Source organism: Micromesistius poutassou (genome assembly GCF_964030765.1).
Source record: "Micromesistius poutassou genome assembly, chromosome: 4".
Taxonomy (NCBI): Eukaryota; Metazoa; Chordata; class Actinopteri; order Gadiformes; family Gadidae; genus Micromesistius; species Micromesistius poutassou.
Window position 1 is genome coordinate 11246661 of NC_140274.1, and position 22172 is coordinate 11268832.

The 22172-nt window shown below is 46.6% G+C and overlaps 1 protein-coding gene across 1 annotated transcript in view; it reads left to right on the forward strand.

Moving 5' to 3' along the window:
* cbl (Cbl proto-oncogene, E3 ubiquitin protein ligase) overlaps positions 1 to 22163 on the forward strand; it is a 28240-nt gene extending 6077 nt beyond the window's left edge. The window contains exons 3-16 of the mRNA XM_084467097.1: positions 6837 to 6983; positions 7520 to 7676; positions 9286 to 9407; positions 10639 to 10776; positions 11381 to 11468; positions 11884 to 12015; positions 12464 to 12700; positions 13870 to 14001; positions 14126 to 14602; positions 16236 to 16315; positions 17030 to 17209; positions 17337 to 17446; positions 17825 to 18088; positions 18887 to 22163. Coding sequence (XP_084323223.1) covers positions 6837 to 6983; positions 7520 to 7676; positions 9286 to 9407; positions 10639 to 10776; positions 11381 to 11468; positions 11884 to 12015; positions 12464 to 12700; positions 13870 to 14001; positions 14126 to 14602; positions 16236 to 16315; positions 17030 to 17209; positions 17337 to 17446; positions 17825 to 18088; positions 18887 to 19200 — 2578 coding nt within the window. The 3' untranslated portion in view covers positions 19201 to 22163. The remainder of the gene's footprint in view (positions 1 to 6836; positions 6984 to 7519; positions 7677 to 9285; positions 9408 to 10638; positions 10777 to 11380; positions 11469 to 11883; positions 12016 to 12463; positions 12701 to 13869; positions 14002 to 14125; positions 14603 to 16235; positions 16316 to 17029; positions 17210 to 17336; positions 17447 to 17824; positions 18089 to 18886) is intronic.
* Positions 22164 to 22172: the final 9 nt, after the last annotated feature.

The window sequence follows — 22172 nt, forward strand, 5'->3', positions numbered from 1 at the left end:
GAATAGCTTAGCTTTCATTATAAGTTTGCTGGAGAATTAACTGACTGGAACGATGGCGGAACCCTGAAACACATTTGTGTGTTCAAACGCCTTCTTATTATAATTCACTGGTAGGTTAGATTACATTATGAATCACCTATGGGAAACATGAATTACTAAGGCTGCATCTATGATGTGATGCATGTGCATTTGTCTTTTAAAGCAGTTCCCCTAGCTCAAGCGGTCTAGTCAATGAGAAAAACTCTCATTGTACTGTCGTGCACTGTGATAGTTTTTATTTATGCCTTTTGGGACACATCCTTGTCTGTTCCTCCATGGAGAGGCCTTGTTTTAATCTACAATGGCAGACTTTAACAGGACTTTAACATCAGAGAATAAAAGGAAGCCTGTAGCACAAGCCTCCCCTTAGATTAATTATCACAGGACTACAAGAGGCATTTTTCGGAGCAAATTAATTCAATTCATTCATTGTTATTATACCACTAAACCAGGGGAACACACAGTTGCAGCAGAAAATACATCCTGGTCCGAAGAGTTCTAAGCACACGCATGCACATGCACAGCTCACAGCGCAGCATACAAAGACATCGTCTGTGCAAGAAGGCAGTGGCACTGACTCTGCCCAATGGATATCAGCCCACAGGCAATGCTTAGGAATCAACCAATGCCATTAAGCCTGGAGGGAGCCTACCGTGGGGTTTAAACTGCAACAGATGTTACTTAGCACATGGCTTTTTCAAAGCCTGTCTTATGGCAAATGATTGAAATTGATTTGAGATGAGTTTGGTTGTGCACAGCTATTCCTTTCTTTAATGTTCACCTCCTATTTGTTGTACACCCTGCCTGCCTTAGCGCATGCACATCACGGTAAAATGTCCTAGTGTCGAGAATGGAGTGCAGCGTGGGAGGTTATACTGTGTTGTGATGTCCTGCGCATTTCTCCACAATCACATCCGCCACCGATTCTGATCCCCTTGCTTATCTACAGTTTTCTTCACAGCCTCACTTAAATTGAGTTTCACAGCCTGTACTAGATTCCCCGCGAGACATGCTGTTCATTGACATAGCGTTTACTAGACTTGGCCACAGTGTAAGCTAAACTGTGTAGACGGAGGGGAAGCGATATATGCTATTCCATTTATTTTTTTAGAGGGTAAACAATAAAGTTTGACGACCCATAGTCAGATCGGACACGGTGCAACACAAGATTCAGACCAAGCACTTCCTGTTTTTATAACACCTTCCCCTGTTTCTAACCAGCACCAAAAAAATGAATTTTCTGTCTATGTTCTATCAGAAGGCCAAATCGAGAGCAGGTGGTTGACCTATCTAATCAACCACCAAACACTACTATTGTGTTGCTGGTTGGTTGACTTATCTACCCAATCACTACTAAATTGTGTTGCACTCACTACATTTATATCAAAATATCTCTTCACTTCGGCACCATTTTTCGAAGCAGATCTTGCACTTGCCATAAAAATACTTCATATAACTTCTCTATAGCTGCCGAAACTGAAAAGAACACCCCATCCACCACTGAATCTGAATAGTTTTGACCTCACTGTGAGAGACTGCTTGATCTGTCTTCCTGTGCTATGCTACCATTGCATCCTGACCCTGGTAAATACATTCTACTCACAGGAACTGGCACCATATGAGCTAAAGAGGAAGCCAACCATATTGTTTTCTGGTTTTGCATTCATGTTATAGGTGACAATGGGGAAACCTCTTGCTTCTACAATGCATGTCTGTTGACACTGAGGAAGCCAGGCACAAGCATATTTTATGTTATGAAACTTTGGTTTGCAAAGTCGCGAACAGTAAAGTATGGCGAGTTAGGCACTGCCTTCAACTACTGCTCATTGGCCCTTCCCTGCCAATGCATTCCTCCTGGCTTATTATTGATCAGAGGCATTTTACTATATAGTAATAATCTGTAGTTTGACCTTCCATAATGGGTTCACTTTTTCATTCCATATTCCAATTTGATATCAAACATTGATTGTGTTACTGCTATATTTCTAATCTGATAAATTTTTATTTTCAGCAATTCCTTTAGAGATGTAGACAGGAGCATGAAACATATGGACAGGATAAACAATACAGTAGTGCCAAATAACACCACCTGCTCTGGCAAAGCATTAATGTTTAAACTTCTGATCTATTTTTAAAGCTTTTTTTGCTATGCTACCTGCTTTCGACGCCAGATCTCTGTTGCACCTCCTTCATGAAAATTAGATTAAACCAACCAAAATTCTCTCCATTCTCTCCAGGGGTTATAGGGTCTCACTGCGTTTATACAGGGGTAATACCGGGGGTTATAGGGTCTCACTGCGTTTATACAGGTAATACCAGGGGTGTTTAGGGTCAAACTGTGTATACTGGTTACTTATTAATTAAAATAAAATAAAAACCTCAAATACATACATTTTAAAAAAGTATGATAAATCGTTAAATAGTCGAAAGCCTTTGCGGTTCTACAGTCATGCAATGATTAAATGGGTTCATTCAACAACGTTCAAGTTTTACAATAATAAACGTCTGACACGAATACGGAAGGAGAAATGTATAGCAGCATGTCGCTGCTAAAAATCATACATCTAAATAGCAGTCTGTACAGTTGGAAGAGCATGCACTGAATTAGCGATGTGACACAATTAACTAAAGACGCGACCACCGGGCAGCAGCACTCCTCTAGGGCTTGTACATCAGAATGCATCATGGGATTTTTTTATTGGGTATAATCCGCCATATTCAGAGGCCTCAAGAGTTGTTGTACATTAAAACATAACATTACAATATATCGCAACCTAGGCTCATAAAAATGTAGTTTTGGCCACATCTCTCGTGAGAAACTCTTTGGCAGTTTCAAACATAGCAATGTCTTCCCATAATGACAAATAATTTGACGATTACTAAGCCATGACCACAAAACTAACACGATAACATTCCAATGCTCCCAGGCTTCCTAAAAAATGGAGGCGGTCATTCTAATGTGACGTCACAATGTTCAAGCCATACAGAACCATCATTTGGTCAATATTTCTACACAATTGGCAAATTGCAAGATGCCCTAAGCAAAAGCTTAACAATAATTCAATTCAACTTGATACGTCAGGTTTCAGAATTTCCGCTTTTGTTACAACATTAAAATCGTTCCCCTCTTCCTCTTCTCGAAATGAGGCAAATAAAAACCAGACAGGTCAGACAGGTCCTAGCACATTAAACAGTGCTGTGTCTGTCATTGTCAATGTTGAGCTGAGCTCAATAAGTCATTCTTGGCTACCTTAGACTATGTCATGCTTTTGCCTGCTTGCTAGTGACGTGAGCAATGGACCTTTGTTTTGGAATTGAAAGTTTGTCTTTCAAAACAGCTTTCATTGTGAAAGCCTGGATGGGTGCCAGTTTCACATTTGAAAGGGAAATTACAATTGAATATGCATGCCTATCTCCTTTTGGCAATAAACTATAAGAGTTAATGCAGAACTACAGATTACTTCAAAAGAGCCTGCATGTGCGGTCACTGCCGTTGTCTGATGGTTTCTAGAGTGGAGAGGGCTACATTTCCCCTTCCAGCGGTTAACATTTCTGATGTCACGACTAGAAAAAAAGAGGAAGGCCGAATTTCCATCCGATGGTGCAATTGCTGTATACACACCATATAAATACGTGTACACGCACACAAATGCACCACAATGTTGATTCCCCTTCATCCTAACCAGTGTCTCGATATTGTCGATAGTTATTACTTTATTTTCCTTGGTTGGTTTTTTGTCAGCGTTTTAATAACCATGGGGACAATCCGTCATGTCTTGTGCTCCATGGCTGACCTGTCCCACTGTGCATTGGTGCATTAGGGCATCGGTCACAGTGCAGTGCAGAGTCGCCTGGCTGACTACTGCCTTATCACAGCCAGCAGGAAACAGGAAAGGAGCAGTCAGCTGTAGGGTCGGAGGTCAAGCTATCACATTAGGGGGAAGGGATTGTGAGCGACATACAAAAAAATAGGCTATATTCTGTCCAAAAGCCTGTTGGGTTCCATGGTAATGGCCATGAGTTGTGGAGTGTAGAGAATATTACAGGCTTGCGATGATCCACTTGTGGGTGAGCAAGAAGCGCTGCGCTCTTTTACCGCTATGGTCCACTGACTTCACATCCTCCCTGGCACAGCGGCCACTGAAATAGCAGTAGCAGTTCTAGGGCTAAGCCATCAGAGTGGTGGCTTCCACTCAGCAGACACACAAACTACAGAGTGGACATTGTGCTAACCAACTGCCCCTGAGGATGGGAGGAAGAGACAGAGGCAGAGCTGTGCATGAATAGAAAGAGACAAAGGGGGCATGAAAAGATGATGATACTGAAAAAGATATTGGCTTACACTCGCTGCCTCTCTCTTTCTGGCTGTCTGATTCTTACATGTCATATTAAGAAATTGCTGATTGCATTGTTTATAATTGACGTGTCAAGAATTGGTGTCTGTGAGATGAAATCTTGGTAAAAATGCAAGGCATATCTTACTTTTCACTTTATTTATAAACGTTCCTCCTTCTCATGGTGTGTTCCAGATGCCTCGGACACCAGCCTTCCGAGTTTCACTTGTGACGTCATTTCCTGTTATAGAGTTCCCGTTTGTCTTTGTGATCGTGTCATGTCATTGGCTAGTCATTGTTATTGTTAGCTACATTAGCCTCTTTAGCAAACCAGCTCGAAAACGGACAACACAACTTTACACTGTATTGCACGCACAGCAAGACAATGACAAGACAACAAATCCAGAGTAAATAAATCTCTTCACGGACGCAGCCATTTTTGTTGAGAGCATCATCACATCGCTCGGACTACTCTCAGAATTCCGAGGGGGCATGACCAAAAGGGGGCGTGCCTCAGAGAAATGCTGCAAGAAAGCTGGGAGATTTCCCCAGTTCCGAGGTATCCGAGGCATCTGGAACACACCATCATAATCACCTTGTTTGTACAATCAATTTGTGCCCAAATCTGACCAAAAACGGATATTAATCGATTGCTCATCCTCTGAAATCCTTAGAAATGTATTAATTAATTGGTGTTAAAATAGAGTGTGGGTGTGTGTGTAAGTCGGCTGGGGTTTAAACTGTGCTAGATGAGGAAACATCAGCATTTAGAGTGTAGCAGTATAGAGCTCCGGTTATACGCAGGGCCTTGAGTGTTGGGGTAAATGGCTTGATAACGGATACGCAGCAGATGAAGGTGGAGCGCCAAGCGAACGGAGGGGGTTAAGGGTGTAGAGCCCAGATTAAAGGAAGGACGACCACAGAGAGGCGGACAGTGGATGGATTGGGTGGCAGATTCAAGGCAGCACGGCGGGCCGGGAGCAGAGGAAATGGAGTAGGACCCCCTGTTGGGAGGGGACATGCTGCAGCAGACACGCGGCTCACTGCTCATCTGTGCAGATATGAAACCGTGGACGGAGCACAAGCATTCGCTTGGAAGATCGAAGCCCCGCAAAGCATCGGGCTTCAGAGATCTAGTTATTTATTGGGAAATGAAGTCATGATCGTTGATGAATTCAATTAGCCGCCCATTTTGTGGCTTGGGAAAATATGAACCATCTTCAACATAATGACACATGAGAAGCTACCCTTCTGCCACATGTAGACCTCGCCTGTTGTCTTTTCACAGTCATGTCAGTACAAGCCCTGTATTGCACCCATCTTTAGGTCAGTGAGACGGACAAAGTAGGAATTGAAGGATTAAAAACGTCCCCTCCCATCCCCACCCCATAGATTACAAAGTGTTCCCCATTAGTTCAGAACTAGTTTTGTGATAGCTGGGTATAAGCATTAGCAAGATGTTAGTGTTAGCTTGGTGAAAGCCTAAGCGTGGCATTTGCGTTAGATGGGTTTTAGCCGGGCATTAGCGTCAGCTTGGTGTTAGCCTAGCGTGGCGCTATGTGGGGGTAGCTGCGATGCACCCTGCCGCCCCCATGGCTCTCTCTCGCATGTCAATTCTCCGCTCCTTGAGAGCCAAGGACAATTCCCCTCTGTGTTGCCTCGTAAATCACGCCTTTCTCTACATACCACTTCCTAGTGCTCTGCTGGGATGGCGAGGCAGCTTTGTGGCATGGTGCTATTTCCTATCCCCCTCCCCGTTCGCCTTGACTCATTCCCTCTGCTTCTCCCCTCCTAGTTCTCTCTGCGTTGACTTCACACTCCTCTCCCCATTTGAACTTCCTTTCCTCTCTCACATGCTTGCCTTTTTATTTTTATTTTTTCAAATGCTACATGTGCCGACGCTCAACTTAGCCATACGAATGCTAGTGTGTGTTTGTGCCAACATACCTGTAAAACAAGTCTCGCTCTGTTCTTAATTATCCTCTTCCTCTTTTCTGTCTCCCCTGACAGAAAGTTTTCCCCCCAATTATCAAGTGTGTGTGTGTGTGTGTGTGTGTGTGTGTGTGTGTGTGTGTGTGTGTGTGTGTGTGTGTGTGTGTGTGTGTGTGTGTGTGTGTGTGTGTGTGAGAGATTGTAGGGGGTTAATTTAAATCTCTTCCTTATGGAAGCAGCTTAAAAGTGGTCTGACTCTGTAGTGGTCTGAAAACCAGTAAAAGGTCTTTCTCTCAAACTTAAAAAGGCCAATTTCCCACATTTGTCATAAATTAATTAAACAGCTATAATTGTTTGATGGTGTCCAAACTGCCTTGATTATAATGATGGTAAATAATGTCCTTAACTTCAGGGGGTAGAGCATAGATTAATGGACAATACATACTAGTTTATCATGGTGGTATTCAACAGGATAGTATCAACGTGTGATTCTCACCCTCCACCTCCCTGCAACCCATTTCCTGTCCACAGGCGGAATCTGACCAAGCTGTCGTTGATCTTCAGCCACATGCTGGCGGAGCTGAAGGCCATCTTCCCCAACGGCTTGTTTCAGGGCGACAACTTCCGCATCACCAAGGCTGACGCCGCTGAGTTCTGGAGGCAAGCTTTCGGGGACAAGTAAGTCAAAATACACAGTCGGCCAGGAACACAACGCAATACGACTTGTGTGTTTCACGTGATGATAGGTCCGTGTGTAAAGGAACAATGTTATAGGGCAAGAGATAAAAAAACACACAGAGCAAAGACTTGGATGACACACAATCTCATCCTGCACACCAACACCTTGGTTTCTTCATTTTGCACCTCTTATCAATACATAAATGAATCATCAGCGACAACATTGTGAGTTGCAGTGTATAGAACCGTGTCAACGCGTGGTTTGTTACCTTCATAGCTTTATTTTGTTGTTGTCAATAAACATTCTGTAGCATTCTATAGTATGTGCATCAGTATCTCTGTGCGCACACATACACACACACCCCATTCTCACACCTGTGTGTGTGTGTGTGTGTGTGTGTGTGTGTGTGTGTGTGTGTGTGTGTGTGTGTGTGTGTGTGTGTGTGTGTGTGTGTGTGTGTGTGTGTGTGTGTGTGTGTGTGTGTGTGTTTTTGTTTGTTTGTTTGTTTGTTTGTTTGTTTGTTTGTTTGTTTTAGGACCATAGTGCCTTGGAAGGTGTTCCGCCAGTCGCTCCACGAGTTCCACCCCATCAGCTCCGGCCTGGAGGCCATGGCCCTCAAGTCCACCATAGACCTCACCTGCAACGACTACATCTCTGTCTTCGAGTTTGACATTTTCACCAGACTGTTTCAGGTAGGCACCAGACACCTGCAGTCAAACGTGTTGACATTTGCACAGACTCACGTAGAGTCACTATCCCCTTTCGCACTAACTGCTAACGAACCGAATCGTCTCCATGCGGCTGGCTGTAATGGAGAGAGAGAGAGAACTGAGATCAATTCATAATGTTCAATGGGCTTGAAGGATGCAAATTTAATTTGCGCTACATGTCATGAACTTCAGCTTATCAGCCTCATCTTCTGTGGGCTCACTGTGAACTTGTCAAGAGGAAGTTCAATGACTTGCATTGTCAGCGTGGATGATGATGTAAAAGTATCAGTCTTTTTTGTGTGTGTGTGTGAGTAAGGTGTTTATCAGTGGGAATATGTAGCAAAGCATTCTCCATCAAGGTCGCTATAATGATCAGCATGCAGAGGAAGTGGGAAACGGAAGAGGAGAGGAGAGGCCAGAGAGGAAAGCTAGATTAGGGTGAATGTTTATCAGCCAACATCTCCCCTCTTCCACTGCAGGCTATTGCACTGGTAATTGTGAAAGGCCTTTTGTATTGACCCCTTTTACTTGTTCTTCCATAATGAAGACTGTAATGATATTGTTAGCGGTATAATGATATAGAAAGGTCCCATGACATGCCACCAGATTTCCAAAATGGCTTGTAACGGCTAATCACACCACACCTGGTGGCATGTCATGGGACCTTGAAGCCATTGTCCTTTTGCATGAGGCAGAATATGGGCTTATTGTAGGTTATACGGATGATAGGCCCACGGTAATGCTTCTTACACACTCGTCCCCCACTGAATGACATGATGCTGGACAGCCCTTTTTTGTGCTATCTTTCCTCAATGTCTTAGACATGCTCAGTGTTTGACATTTCTGTCTTGAGTGGAGCCCTTCGATTATCCCTAGGTATGTAGCGCCGGTCAATCGGGAGCGATATCTGAGGACTCAGGCTCATGCTTCAACGTGTCCTGGTCCCATTAATGTGTGTATTTAAAACTTGGTGTGTTTTCTCACTTGATATGGGTGGCCTCTGCACTTAGTTTACAGGGCTATGGCTGTTATTTCCTCCTTGTAACGCAACCAGCGAGCAGCTCTGTCTGTGGCGATGGAGTCTTTCTTCATTCTCCATTTAGAGAGAATTAGGACTTTTGTTATTGAGACTAATGCATTCCCAGAAAGTGCTTTTGAAAAAAATTTCCCCAGGGACGGACGTGACATGTGCTGAAAGGTTAAATGCTGTTTTAAGACGCATTACACATTACGAAAGCATCAGGAACCTGCTTAAATACAACATTTGAAGCATAAGCCTCTGGGGAGGGAGGCTACAATTGGCTCATTTTGTATTACATGGTGCTAGAAGTGTCTGTATACATAATGAGGCCTTGAAAGTGATTTTAGTTCTGCTTAGTTGCTACTGGCTACTTTTAACTGTCATCCATGATTCAGGACGTATCCCAATAATCTGCTTTCACTGCCGTGTGTGTGTGTGTGTGTGTGTGTGTGTGTGTGTGTGTGTGTGTGTGTGTGTGTGTGTGTGTGTGTGTGTGTGTGTGTGTGTGTGTGTGTGTGTGTGTGTGTGTGTGTGTGTGTGTGTGTGTGTGTGTGTGTGTTACACACACAGCCGTGGTCGTCCCTGCTACGGAACTGGAACAGCTTGGCAGTGACTCACCCGGGGTACATGGCCTTCCTCACCTACGACGAGGTCAAAGCGCGGCTGCAGAAGTTCATCCACAAGCCCGGCAGGTCAGACTCAAATGACACACAGACACACACACAACCCACATGGCAAGCCAGATTAGCGTGTTGTCACAACACAAGCCTGATATTCCATGACCTCCCAATGACCAGTGCTGTCGATGCGAGTGACTCAGTGTGTCCCATAGCCTACCTTGTCCTCGCTGCTTCACCAGTACCCATGTTGGCACATATGTTGTACCATTGGGGTCAGCTTAGCTTAAGAGGTAGGTTGTAGGAGGTTTCCCACGGTGGTTACAGGCCGCCTAAGTAACCGCCGCCTGCCGCCTTAACTATGTTGTCCCAAAAAAAAGATCTAAATATATTATCTTATATCTTTATGTAGAATATTTAAAATGTTACAATTGCACAAATACTTTGACCCCATCTGACGGCAAACCACCCCCGGTCTGACGGCAAACCTCACCACCTTAACCAACATATTTTCTGCGGGAAACCCTGTAGAGCATGTTGACTTGTAACCGAAAGGTTGCTAGTTTGATCCTCTGCTCCTCCTAGCTGAGTGTCGAGGTGTCCCTGAGCATGCACACCTGACCCTAACTGCTCCCCGACGAGCTGGCTGTCCCTTTTCATGGTTGACTCAGACATCGGTGTGTAAATGTTATCATTTGGATGAAAACAAAACCCACAGTGGACACACTACTCACCCAGATATACATTTGTTTTATTTCATTTCCGTGACCAACTGCTCTAGTAGTAGTGTCTTGAAACCACCGTGTGTGTGTGTGTGTGTGTGTGTGTGTGTGTGTGTGTGTGTGTGTGTGTGTGTGTGTGTGTGTGTGTGTGTGTGTGTGTGTGTGTGTGTGTGTGTGTGTGTGTGTGTGTGTGTGTGTGTGTGTCCCAGGGCAGCATGGTACTGGCACCTAGCATCAATGGCTTTATTGTGCACCAGGCACTGATGTCATTTCTTAGTGTTTGCCGACATACTCCCACGTGGAAACCAGTGCCCCTCAATGACATGCACATTTACCCCCACACACTACTGTTCCTCCCAGTTTAGCTGGCCTGAACTGTGTCACAGCAACTTGTCCCACTTATATTTCATCCAGAACATGCACGATAACTGAACCATACAAACTGCAAATTTTAAAGGGTTTTAATTATTTGGTTCAATTGGTCGGATGCTTTAGTGGAACTTCCAAGTATTTTCCTCGAGTGATGCAGGTGTAATGCATAATACAGCATCTACATCATGGAACTCTGCGTCTTCATCCCCCAGTTACATCTTCCGGCTGAGCTGCACGCGGCTCGGCCAGTGGGCCATCGGGTACGTGACGGCGGACGGCAACATCCTGCAGACCATCCCCCACAATAAGCCCCTCTTCCAGGCCCTCATCGACGGCTTCAGGGAAGGATTGTGAGTCCTACCACAGTGTCACACTACAATCTTCTCCCTTTTTAAACGCCTACCCTCCTCAGCCCCCAACTTCTCCTTTTTTCGCTTTTTTTCTTCTCTTCTCCTTACGGGTCGTTTATTATTTCACGGCAGCTCTCCATCTGGGGTATCTAAGTGCAGACTGCCCGTCGGGTGCTAACCAAGTCAGTCGTATCGTGTTGCTTGTTACCGTGCCCGTGCCCTTATCCTGAGCAGAGCGCAGGCGGTGTGCAGTGCATTCGATTTCAATTCGCATCAAAAAGGCCAGCGTCGCATTGATCTCCATGTAATGCTGTCTGTTGGAGGCCAACTCTGAGCCCGACATTTGATTGACCTTATTGTTGGCTCATCTAAACCTCTGATCAAATGCTCATTTATACACCGCACGGCCTCCATCTACAACACATTCATCAAATGGCCCTATTGTGTCCCTCCGATCCTTTTATGTTCCTGTCTCTTCCTGAGGTTGTGCACCATATGGTGACGTATTGCAACACATTGTCTGATGTTGTCAGACTAGTGGATGTTTTAATCACATCCACACATGTGTGTTTGTTTGTTTGTGTGTGTGTGCGTGTGTGTGAAGCTATTTGTTCCCTGATGGACGGACCCAGAACCCAGATCTAACAGGGTTGTGTGAGCCTTCCCCTCAGGACCACATCAAGGTCACCCAGGTCAGAAGAGTGCCAATTAAAATCATTCATCATTATGCTCTGAAGCGTGACTCTACTATTTTTTGAAATGACTCGAGACTGCATTTGTAGGGTTTCTAGGTCATGTTAAAGTTATTATTAAATGCCTTTGGCACATTTGCATTTATTTTCGAATGAATCATTTCTGATGTTCGGTTATTCATGGTTCAACAGTTGGCGTCATTGACTGAATGCTTTAATAGAACAAGATCTCATCTGTGGTGACTGTCAGGCTCTGTGTTCATTGACTCATTATTCTAAAACGGATGCAATTAAATGAGTCATCCAGTCACCACATTCATCAAAAAGGCTTCTCAAACTGGGTCCAAGTGTGGTGTTGCTCTAGGTATTGAAAGCCTTTGTGTGTGTGCGTGTGTGTGTCTCCCCCCCCCCTCAGGAACAATACGAGCTCTACTGCGAGATGGGCTCCACCTTCCAGCTGTGTAAGATTTGTGCGGAGAACGACAAGGACGTGAAGATAGAGCCGTGCGGACACCTCATGTGCACCTCCTGTCTCACCGCCTGGCAGGTAAGGGTTCCCCCTGGCCTCGCTTAAGGTCACCTCACTCGACGCGCCGTTCCCCGCATGACCCGTGGCGTTTACGGGCTGCGTTTTGAGTTAATGTCGCTGCGGAAGTACAGTTCACTTCAAAATGTCAGAGATGACGCATGTGCGTCGCATCGACGTACAAACAGTGCGACCAGAAGGGCATGGGAATGCACAGTCCTATCTTATTCACGCCGGCTCTCACACGTTCACACACGGCGAATATAAATCAGGCTTTCACGGGCTTGCCAACTACCTTGCATACCGCTGGCCTGAAGGCTGTCGCGCTGCACATTTGCATTTTCCCCTCCATAACAAATTACAGTCTCAAGTGGCTTCGCCTGGCCTATGTTTCATTAAACCGAGAGGCAAAATAAATACAGGCATGGAAATGCCTGTATTTAATTTGCCCCCCCCCCCCCCCCCCCAGGAGTCAGAGGGCCAGGGGACGGGCTGCCCCTTCTGTCGCTGCGAGATCAAAGGCACGGAGCCCATCGTGGTGGACCCCTTCGACCCCAAGGACAACGGCACAGGCTACGGGATCTCCTACGGGGGCTGCAGGGGCATGTTTGGGGCCGAGGGGGCGCCCTCGCCCTGCTACGACGACGACGACGACGATCGGCTCGAAGACCCCCACCTCATGATGAGCAAACTGGCCTGCTCCAAGGTGGAGACCCTCCTCTTTAGTGTTTGTGTGTGTGTGTGTGTGTGGGTGGGTCTAGTAGATCACAGAGGTATATATGGCGCTTTGTGTAGGAGTCAGACTTCTAGGTATAAGGAGAGCATTATTGGTAAACGGCCACACTTGGCTTAGTCTGCTTTCTGTCTCCTTGAGATGAACCTCTCACCTCACCTCTGGGAACAGAGCAGCTGCTACTCTCTCCCTGTCTCGTTCTCTTCCACTCTTTCTGTCTCTCTCTCCGTCTCATCTACTCTAGAGCCCATTCTCTTCCCCAGCCCCAGGCTCTCGGCCCGGCTCTGCTTCAAACTCAGACACTCACACATCATCACACAGTTTTTCATCTCTTGTCTTTCAAGGTGGCTTCCTCGGTTCCCTGGAGGTGTGAGCCATGTGCACTGCCATCTCTTTTATGCTGCGTTGTGACTCTCACAGGCATTCCCCTCCTGGTGCCCCTCCACCATATTACACATGTGTATGGTGGTAAGGAAGGGGATATTTATATGTACTCTTCCTAGCATTGTCTTGGCAAAGGCCCCAGGTGCTCTGCTGTGGCCTTGGGTGCAGGCATGTGACCGTATAGCTCAGTAGAACTGAACAGAGGATACACCTACCCCATGAAAGAGCAAGTGCACCGCTGGGCACTTCTCACTCACACAAATAGTGTGGGCACTTCTCACTCAAATATATACAAATTTAGCAAAATACGAGACTGACGTGGGAAGTTCAGACAACATTCAATTCTGTTATTATGATTATTATCTTTATTGACATACTCAAGGTCCAAATATAACACACAGTATACAGACAAACATAAAATAAATTACACATAGATCACATGTGTGCTCAATGGTTAAAATTCATACAGATGTTGGTTCCAATATTTCCAAAGGCTGGTGGAATATCTTGTCTCACTTAGGTTAGGGTCCGTCAAAGACCTTATTATGCCATTGCTAGACTCAGTAAGCCTGCACATAAATTTAAACATAACATTTCTAAGCAACGCTTGGAGAGTAGGAACATTACAGTTCACAAACCTCTCACAATCACAATTGTGAGGAGATAACCGATGGTGACGTTTGTGTAAGCCTCAAAGTGTGTCTAATAGTGTGTGTGTGTGTGTGTGCTTGTGCTTGTGCTTGTGCTTCTGCTTGCAGGTGGAGCGTCCTCCTTCCCCCATGTCCCTCACCCCACAGGCCTCGCTGCCCCCCGTGCCCCCCAGGCTGGACCTGCTGCAGCACCGGCCGGCCAACCCATCTGGAGCCTCCAGCCCGGTGGTCTCCACCAAGGTACAGACCCAACCTTCTTTCCTCCCCATATTCAGTATCATTATCATTATTCTGCGAAATGTTCTACTCAAGCACTCGTCTGTTTGCCCTTTCTCCCACCTCTCCCCCCCCTCCTCCCCTGCAGGCAGCGACCCACCACAAGGACAAGCCTCTCCCCCCTCCTCCAGCGCTGAGGGACCTCCCCCCTCCGCCTCCCCCGGACCGCCCCCACTCCGCCGGGGCGGCCGCCGACAGCCGGCTCGGGAGGAGGCCCTTACCCCACACCCCCGGGGACCCAGCGTCCCGGGACAAGCATCCCCCGACGCCCCCCAACCGTCCGCTGGCTGACTGGAGCTCCCGGTCGGTCCCCAAGCCCCCCGCCTCCGCCTCGTCCTCCTCCTCTTCCGCCTCGTCCTCCTCTTCGTCCTCCACTTCCTCCTCCACCTCGTCCTCCTCCTCCAGCCAGGCCTCTGGTCTCGGAGGGGACATCCGAGGGGCGGGGATCCGAGAGCTTTCTAACAGGCACTCCCTCCCCCTGGCCCTGCCCTCCGCCCTGGACGCCACCGCAGCCAGCAGCACCCCACAGAGGAACACCAGCACCCTCAGCCTGGACCACCAGCTGGTAGGACGCACCCAGAACTCACACAAAGACACTCACAAACTCTCATGCACCCATGCACCCACATGCAAACATGGGCTTCGTTGAAGCCTTGATGCTAAATTGTTTGGATCCAATTTGTTTTGGTTGGCTGTTCACATTGGGTTTTCAACAAGGCCAATATCAGATTCCAGTGTGAACGTGTCAGTCTGACCTGACCCACATGCGCAAAATAAAAACACAGAATAAGTCAAAAGCCGCACGCAGGGAAGTAAACATGGAAGCCACAGATGTCTGCGTTTACGGTTTACTTTATAAGTTGATGCAGCACTGATGCAGTGGATTTCGGATCCACTCATACTCTCTTACTCTTACTCTTACTTGGTAACGGCAGAGTTTCACAGCTTCCATAGTATGGGATTACAAATAATGTGGTTTGAACATTGTGCAAAGTTTTTGCAAAATTGCACAGCAGGACTTGCGGTATGCAAGAGAAAACAAGCGCTATTGTAGGTGACTGATCGCCAAATAAGAAAAAAAAATGAATCGGCATCCAAGATTACTTACTATCTATTTCTTTCACTGACGAATTGTGACGAATTTCAATCTAGAGTGTGACGTCGAAGTTTCATGAATTCCGACATGTTCACATAGAGGGCATAATATGCAATAATATGCAATTATGAGCCGGATCTGAGTCAGGACCGTACATATAAATGTGGTCTGTATCAGATTGAAAAGTTTAGATTCCATGTAATGGTTGAATGATTCGCAATCTCGATTCAAAACTCGATGTGCGATCTCATTTCTAAATGACGCTTCTACTGCATTGTCATAAGGGACATTAGCCGCATCAAAAGAGCTGCTCCTACTTTCTCCCTCACCAAATGACAAGGCAGTGTTACACCAAGTGGTGCAGAGCAGCAGAAAAACAGGAGAACTAAACCCAGAACAGTCCCTCATCCACAGACTGCTATTCACTTCACTATTTTACACTTTATACTTGAATCCTCTAAATACAAAATATAATTTGGTGAAAGGGCAGAGTTATAGTAAGGCTTTAGCTTGAGGGTTGAATCCATCAGCCTGTTTCTCCTTCAGAAAGGGTGTTCAGTTCAGGTGGGAGCATTCTAACATGTCTCCACACTCACTGAAGCCTCAAAATGTTGACAGACTTGTGTTGTCCGTGGTTTTGCTCTCATCTTACACAGAGGAAACCCATAGTAAAATACTTGTTCAAAGCCTGTGTACGTAAGAATAGACAAGAGACTGAAGTTGTTTTTATGTTTGTGTCAGACCCATGCAGCTGTTGCATTTAAGCTAAAAGCCTTAGTGTTCCCTTTCTGTTGTCCAAAGTTGATGTACCGGTCCAATATCAGGCACCATCAGGTTTTTTTGGCACGTTTTCTTCTGTATCAGGTAAATCGTGCAGCCCTAATTCCATGTGATGTGTACTTTTTTCACTGTTCTGAAAAAAGAGTTGCATATTAGGAATTGGGACACTTTTGCTTGTGGGTTGAATGAGGCCATATACACACACGCACGCATGCACACACGTTAAGTTCATCTGCTCTGAACACGTAGGGCTTTTGGTTGATTGGTTGATGGTCTCCATGTATCTGATATCTGAGGGGCTCTGTTTTGTATGTGTCCTCAGGCGTTTGTCCCTGCAGCGGGGGACAGCTCTAAGGTGAAGCCCTCGGCCTCTGCCAACGCCATCTACTCCCTGGCGACCAGGTACTTCCCCCATCGCCTGGCTTCCCTCTTTCTCTTCCTGTCCCTCATGGTTTCAGTTTCACCCTCCATCGGTTGAACACGGTGCGTATGCATGAGGCACAGTGCTTGATCAATAATAAGACTTTTACTGGGCTATTCAGTACATTCTTTTGACGATATATTATTAACATATTCCAGGAATATTGAGCTTTGCATTCCCTTTCTCTCAAATTCGTTTTCCTCTAAAATGTCACCTTGCCCCCCCATATTTCCATTGTTATTATATTCCCCACTGGTGGACCTTAGAAACCAGTTGATTATCTGTTGTACCGTGGCCCTAATAAATCACAAGTTGCCTGTTTTTTCGGAGATTGCCACCCTGTCGCAATCTTAGTTTCGTTAGTTTCGTCACATATAATCATAAGGATGATTACAAAAGCATTCAGCAAGAACGAAACACTGGCACGCTGAATATCTTGTGTCATAAATTATCTGTGTCTGGCTAGCAATGGTAATTCCGCGTGATAGAAATGGGGAACTGTGAACCATCCAAGAGCAACATTTACATAGGCAAAAACAAAAATGGTGTTCGGAAGGCTGCGCTAATGGCTGGCCATGACGGAGACTAACATGTGTATCCCCATACCTATAATTCGACTTGGGCAACACTTTATTGAAAATGAAACACTGTTTTGCGTCCCGAGAACATACTGTCGTTCTACGATGATCCTGCAGACCGTCGACGCTGCTGCGAGCGCTCCCCTGCGAGAGCGAAGAGGAGTCAGCCTACATGGTACCCTCCTCCCGGCCCGTCCACCCCTCCTCCACCACCCCGGCCCCACCCGCGTCGGCGAACACGTCCCCCCTGACCAGGGCCCCGCAGCCCACCCCCGCGGCCTACTCCTTCAACTCACGGTGAGACTCATGCCGCACTCGGGGTCCTGTCGTCTCAGGCCGTTCTACCGAGGCAACGTGTGCCATGGTATGGGTGGCTCGGGACCATCTGGTGTATTTACCGACGTGTTCTTTGTCGAATTGCCAGGCACACGTTCAGTGGCGACGTCCAGGACCGACCCCAGATGTACCAGGCCATGTATAACGTACACGCCCAGGCGCTCACTGCCTCCCTGCCTCAGCTGGCCAGAGTCTCAGGTACGCTGGCCTCCGATTGATGGGAAATATCTTGTTCACTTTGAAATTCACTGGTCTTACTATGTAGTGTGTTTATATGAATATCTTTACTGTGCCGACAGTGATATATTGTCGTTTCTCTTTCGTCTGACAAATGTACTTATTGTAACTCACTTTCGATAAAAGCGCCTGCTAAATTCCCTAAATGTAAATGTAGTCTTTTTGCCTGCTTTTATCCCAAGCAATTCAGGGAAAGTCTTAAAGTGCTTAAGGAAAGGTTAGGCTCACACCCTAACCACTATCCCGCCACGATCGATGTTTCAACACCTAATGGTCTCTGTGCCACTGGGTCTGTGGCGCTAATCCCGTTTGATCACGTTCATCTGCGCCCTTATGAAGACTACTCTGAGCTGCCGGCGCTGGGGCTGAGCCAAAGCACCCAGGTCCTGGCTATGGAGGACGGCCAGGAGGTGGAGGCGGAGGAGGGGGTGGTGGTGGAGGAGGAGGGGCTATACGACATCCCCCGGTCGGCGGCCACCTCTCGACCGCCCCCCGTGGAGAAGGGGCCCGCTCAGTCGTCCTCGTCGTCCTCTACCTTGGCATCCTCATCCAGGCTGGTGTTCAGCGACCTGTCCTTGGACATAGAGTCTCGGGCAGCCACGCGTACGTTCATGCTGTTTTCTATTCATTCATTTGTTGATTTATTTCAAGAAATAGTTTCTATATTTGTATAGTTATTGTATAGTTTCTGTGGGGAAAAAAGCCGCCTTGTGTTGAGTCACTTTGCGTTTTTAAACAACGGTAACCCTGCCCTATTTTTTACTAGGGCTGTAGTGAACCAAAGGTAATCTTCGTCGACTGATATTCAACGTACTCTTCCACCATTAAATCCACATAATCAGAGATGCCTAACATCACTTGTGCCACTACCACACTTTTGTGTAACTAACCGTCAGGTCATCAAAACAAAACTACACGTGTATATTGTCTACTTTGGCGTTTTGCTACGTGCAAAGGAAAGGCAAACAGAGCTGGAGCAGCAGAAAATATTTTTTTCTGATAAAGTAGTTCATAACATCAGATGTTAATCAAACAACGCTACGTGTGGAGTGAGTACCAAACACCATCTCCTGGTACTCACCTGAGTAACTCAATCAACAAGTTATGTGCACCCCTGCTCATAACAACACATTGATGAATGAACAACCTGATGGCAGCATGCCGTCCTGAACAGCTCCACACAGCAGTCGATACACCAGACCTCTGTTTTGGCCGGTACTTAAGACCCCCACAGTGGAGAGCAGAGCGCCATCAGACCACATCCACCAACACACATCTGTGCCGAAATCCTTTTGGACACTGTTTGGTTCATTCACACACGGAATGAACTGAACCCAGGAGTAGAGCAGTGTGTTGTTTAACGGGAGAACCGGAATTAACCAGCGGTCTTCTGCTCCGCAGCCTTCAGCGACACAGCGGAGGCCCCCGAGAGACCGCCCAAGCCCCTGCCCAGACGCCTCAACTCAGAGCGCCGAGCCAGCCCGGTGCGGCGGGGCCCCGGGCCCCTCACGGGCGGGGCCACGGGGGGAGGAAGAGCAGAAGGAGCAGGTGAGGACCCGGTAATCAGCGGTGAGATCGAACACCTGATCAGCCAGGGCTACTCCTCCCAGGACATCCAGAAGGCGCTGATGATCGCCCAGAACAACGTGGAGATGGCCCGGAACATTTTGCGGGAATTTGTCTCCATTCCCGCCAACACGCACGTGCTCACATAGCGCCCCCCGCCCCCCCACCCCACCCACCCGCTGGAGGCTCCTGAAGTCTCCCGGTCCAGTCCTTCGCTTGGCTCAGCTTCTTGGGGAAGGGGAGGTTGAGGTGGGCCCTGGCTTGGCCCGTAACCCTCAGACCCTGCCACCTGCTCTGGGGGCTAGCTTGAAACGCCCCCCCCCCCCACCCCCTCCCACTCTCCACAGCCGTGTGTGTGTGTGTGTGTGTGTGTTGTGTGCACGCGCGCGTGCGTGCAGAGCGATACAGAAGTGCGGTGCGTCACACAAGACGGATCCTTGCGTGGGGGGGGGGGAGGATATCCCCAACGACTTTTACAAACGACAAAAAAATAAAAAACACAATGTATGTATCTATATGAGAATTTAATATATGAGTAAATATATATTAAACGTGTGTAATTTATACGTGCATATACAGTGTGTGAGCGAGAGGCTGAGGTGCTGCCAGGTGATTCGCTGTGGGGCGTGCAGGTTGAAAGGCGCCTCTTCAGAGCGATGACAGTACCTGGGAGCAGGAGTGAGTGGTGGCGAGCACGCTGTCTGAGCGGCAGCAGCCTGAGGCACAACCGTCTGCAGAGAGGCTCTGCTGAATGACTTCCAAGTGTAATATGGCCTTCACTTCACAGTGTTGCTTTAGTGCATTGTTTTGAAGGAAATCATTCAAGTTTTTCTTTCTCCCGCATCATTTTGTTTCCCCCCCCCCGTCAGGGGGTGTGTGTGTGTGTGTGTGTGTGTGTGTGTGTGTGTGTGTGTGTGTGTGTGTGTGTGTGTGTGTGTGTGTGTGTGTGTGTGTGTGTGTGTGTGTGTGTGTGTGTGTGTGTGTGTGTGTGTGTACTTGGCAGCGGAGGAATTTGGTTAGTTGCCCGACCTAAATACCTGTTCTCAAACTAACGTTGACTTGACATGAATGTGTATTCACTGTGTGCAGTAGAACATACTGTTCTGTTCTTTTGAAATCTTCATTGACACCTATGGAAGAGGCGGATCTACTTAGAAGACCTGCCAGCTGTCTGACAGGCTGGGTTAACTTTCGGTTGGCGGCATTGGCTGAAACACTCCCATCTCTTTAACTTCTGATTGGTTGACTGTGTTGAGAATCTGTAACTGTGGCCCAGTCGAAATATTGTGAAACCAACAAACAATGTATTTGATTTACTTTGATAATATATTACTGTAATCATAAATATTATTTTAATGAATTCAGAAGTGCTTCACTGCTGCTACCATTGTTAGTGCTAAACAATTAAGCCTTAAATGTACATTTGTGAATAGATATTGAACGGTCTCTGCTCTTTAAAGTGACAGTATCGATGCTAGTGCTCTAGTCTGTAATGTAGCATTACATTACAGTTGTTACATCATACTTGAACCTACAAACAGCTTGTGAAGCTGCAGTCCTGGCAAGCTGATGAATTCTTCAGTAGCTCCATTTTGCCTTTATTATTTCTCCTTTTTTGTGTCTAGCACCTGCATATAGAAACCATAAATCAGATGGAAACTGAAATTACCAATAGTTTATTTTTGTGATCTCCGTTCGGGTCTAGCACTTCTTCAGAAAGGGCTCTCTGTTTGAGGGATGGTGACCCTGACCACCGCGGTGGTGGAGGTTCTTCTCAAGTGGGCTAATGGGTTTGCTGGCCCCGCCCCCACCCCATCTAGTCTACATGGAAAATCAGTATTTCGGGCCAACTGTAAGAACTAACTCAGGAATTATCTATATCCAAACAAGTGTCTTTTGCACCCCGTCTGCGTTAGCGGAGACCTGACCCCCGTCTCCAGGTGACGTTGGATGGATCGTTCTCGGCCCTCCTCGCTCGTGAACTTCCCAGTCATACCCGTACAGCCGCTGGCTCCCAGGCGAACAATATCCCGTTGATGAAGTTTCACAAGCAACCTTCATGCTTTTATTGAGATTAAGGTCGTCTTTTGTTTTTGATTTTGTTTATTTGTCACATTGCGACTTGCACATTTTAGCTACGTATTTCCATTGTCCAGGGCAGGACTGGAGACAGGTACTATGAATGAATGAATGAATGAACAGAGGTACACTGACCGCACCTCTCCCAGCATATGAAGAATGTTTTCAGTGGGGGTGTGAATGATGTCACTCATCAGGCCATGGTCATCATTACGATATATATATTTTTAACTGTATTTCTGTCGTCTGACTGGAACGTACCTCTTTTGTGTCGTCTTTCTGTTCATAGTTGCCTTGAGAAACAGAGCGAGAAGAGCAGTAAAGATGAATGAGTGATGGATGATTGGGAAGGGTGAACTCCTGGGTCCTGGGATCATGATTACTGTACCGATGTATGTGTTGATGTTCTGATAAAACATTGATGTTTCTACCTGTTTTTGTTTCAAACAGCACGCCTTTGTGCTGTAATACTGTCACTCTAAAGAGGGAAAAATGTATAAAGTTACTGAGATGAAAGAAGTGGCTGTTTTTATTGTTTTTTTTGCATTCCGGTCGAAGAATTTAATTATTGTGATCCAAAGGTTTTGTTTACTCCTGTACATAATGATGTGAGCAGTGCCATATGTTCAGACTTGGTCGACGGGGTCCTGTCAAACCTTTCAGTAAAATTCCTTTTCCACTGTCACCTGTTGATCTATCGAGTCCACCATCTGCCAGCTTCTCTGCTAATGGCTACTCTGCTAACTGCAGCGCTATAACCCATACAGCCCTCAGGTACCCTTAATGATCATAATCAATTTAAAAACGTAATGGGAACCGGAAACCAAGCGCTCCTGAGGGGCTAGGGGCTGGAGGGCTGTGTTTTCATGCAGCAGCCACCCTTTCAATTGAGGTCAATAGAAACCTTTCACCAAAAGAGGGCGCTATTGGTCCACGTTGCCATGTTTCTTGTCAACAGTATACGGCGTTTAATTCACTTTTTGATGTTTTTAAAATGCTCATATCACCTTGGAAGTATGCACAGTGCTGTTAATAAAATGAT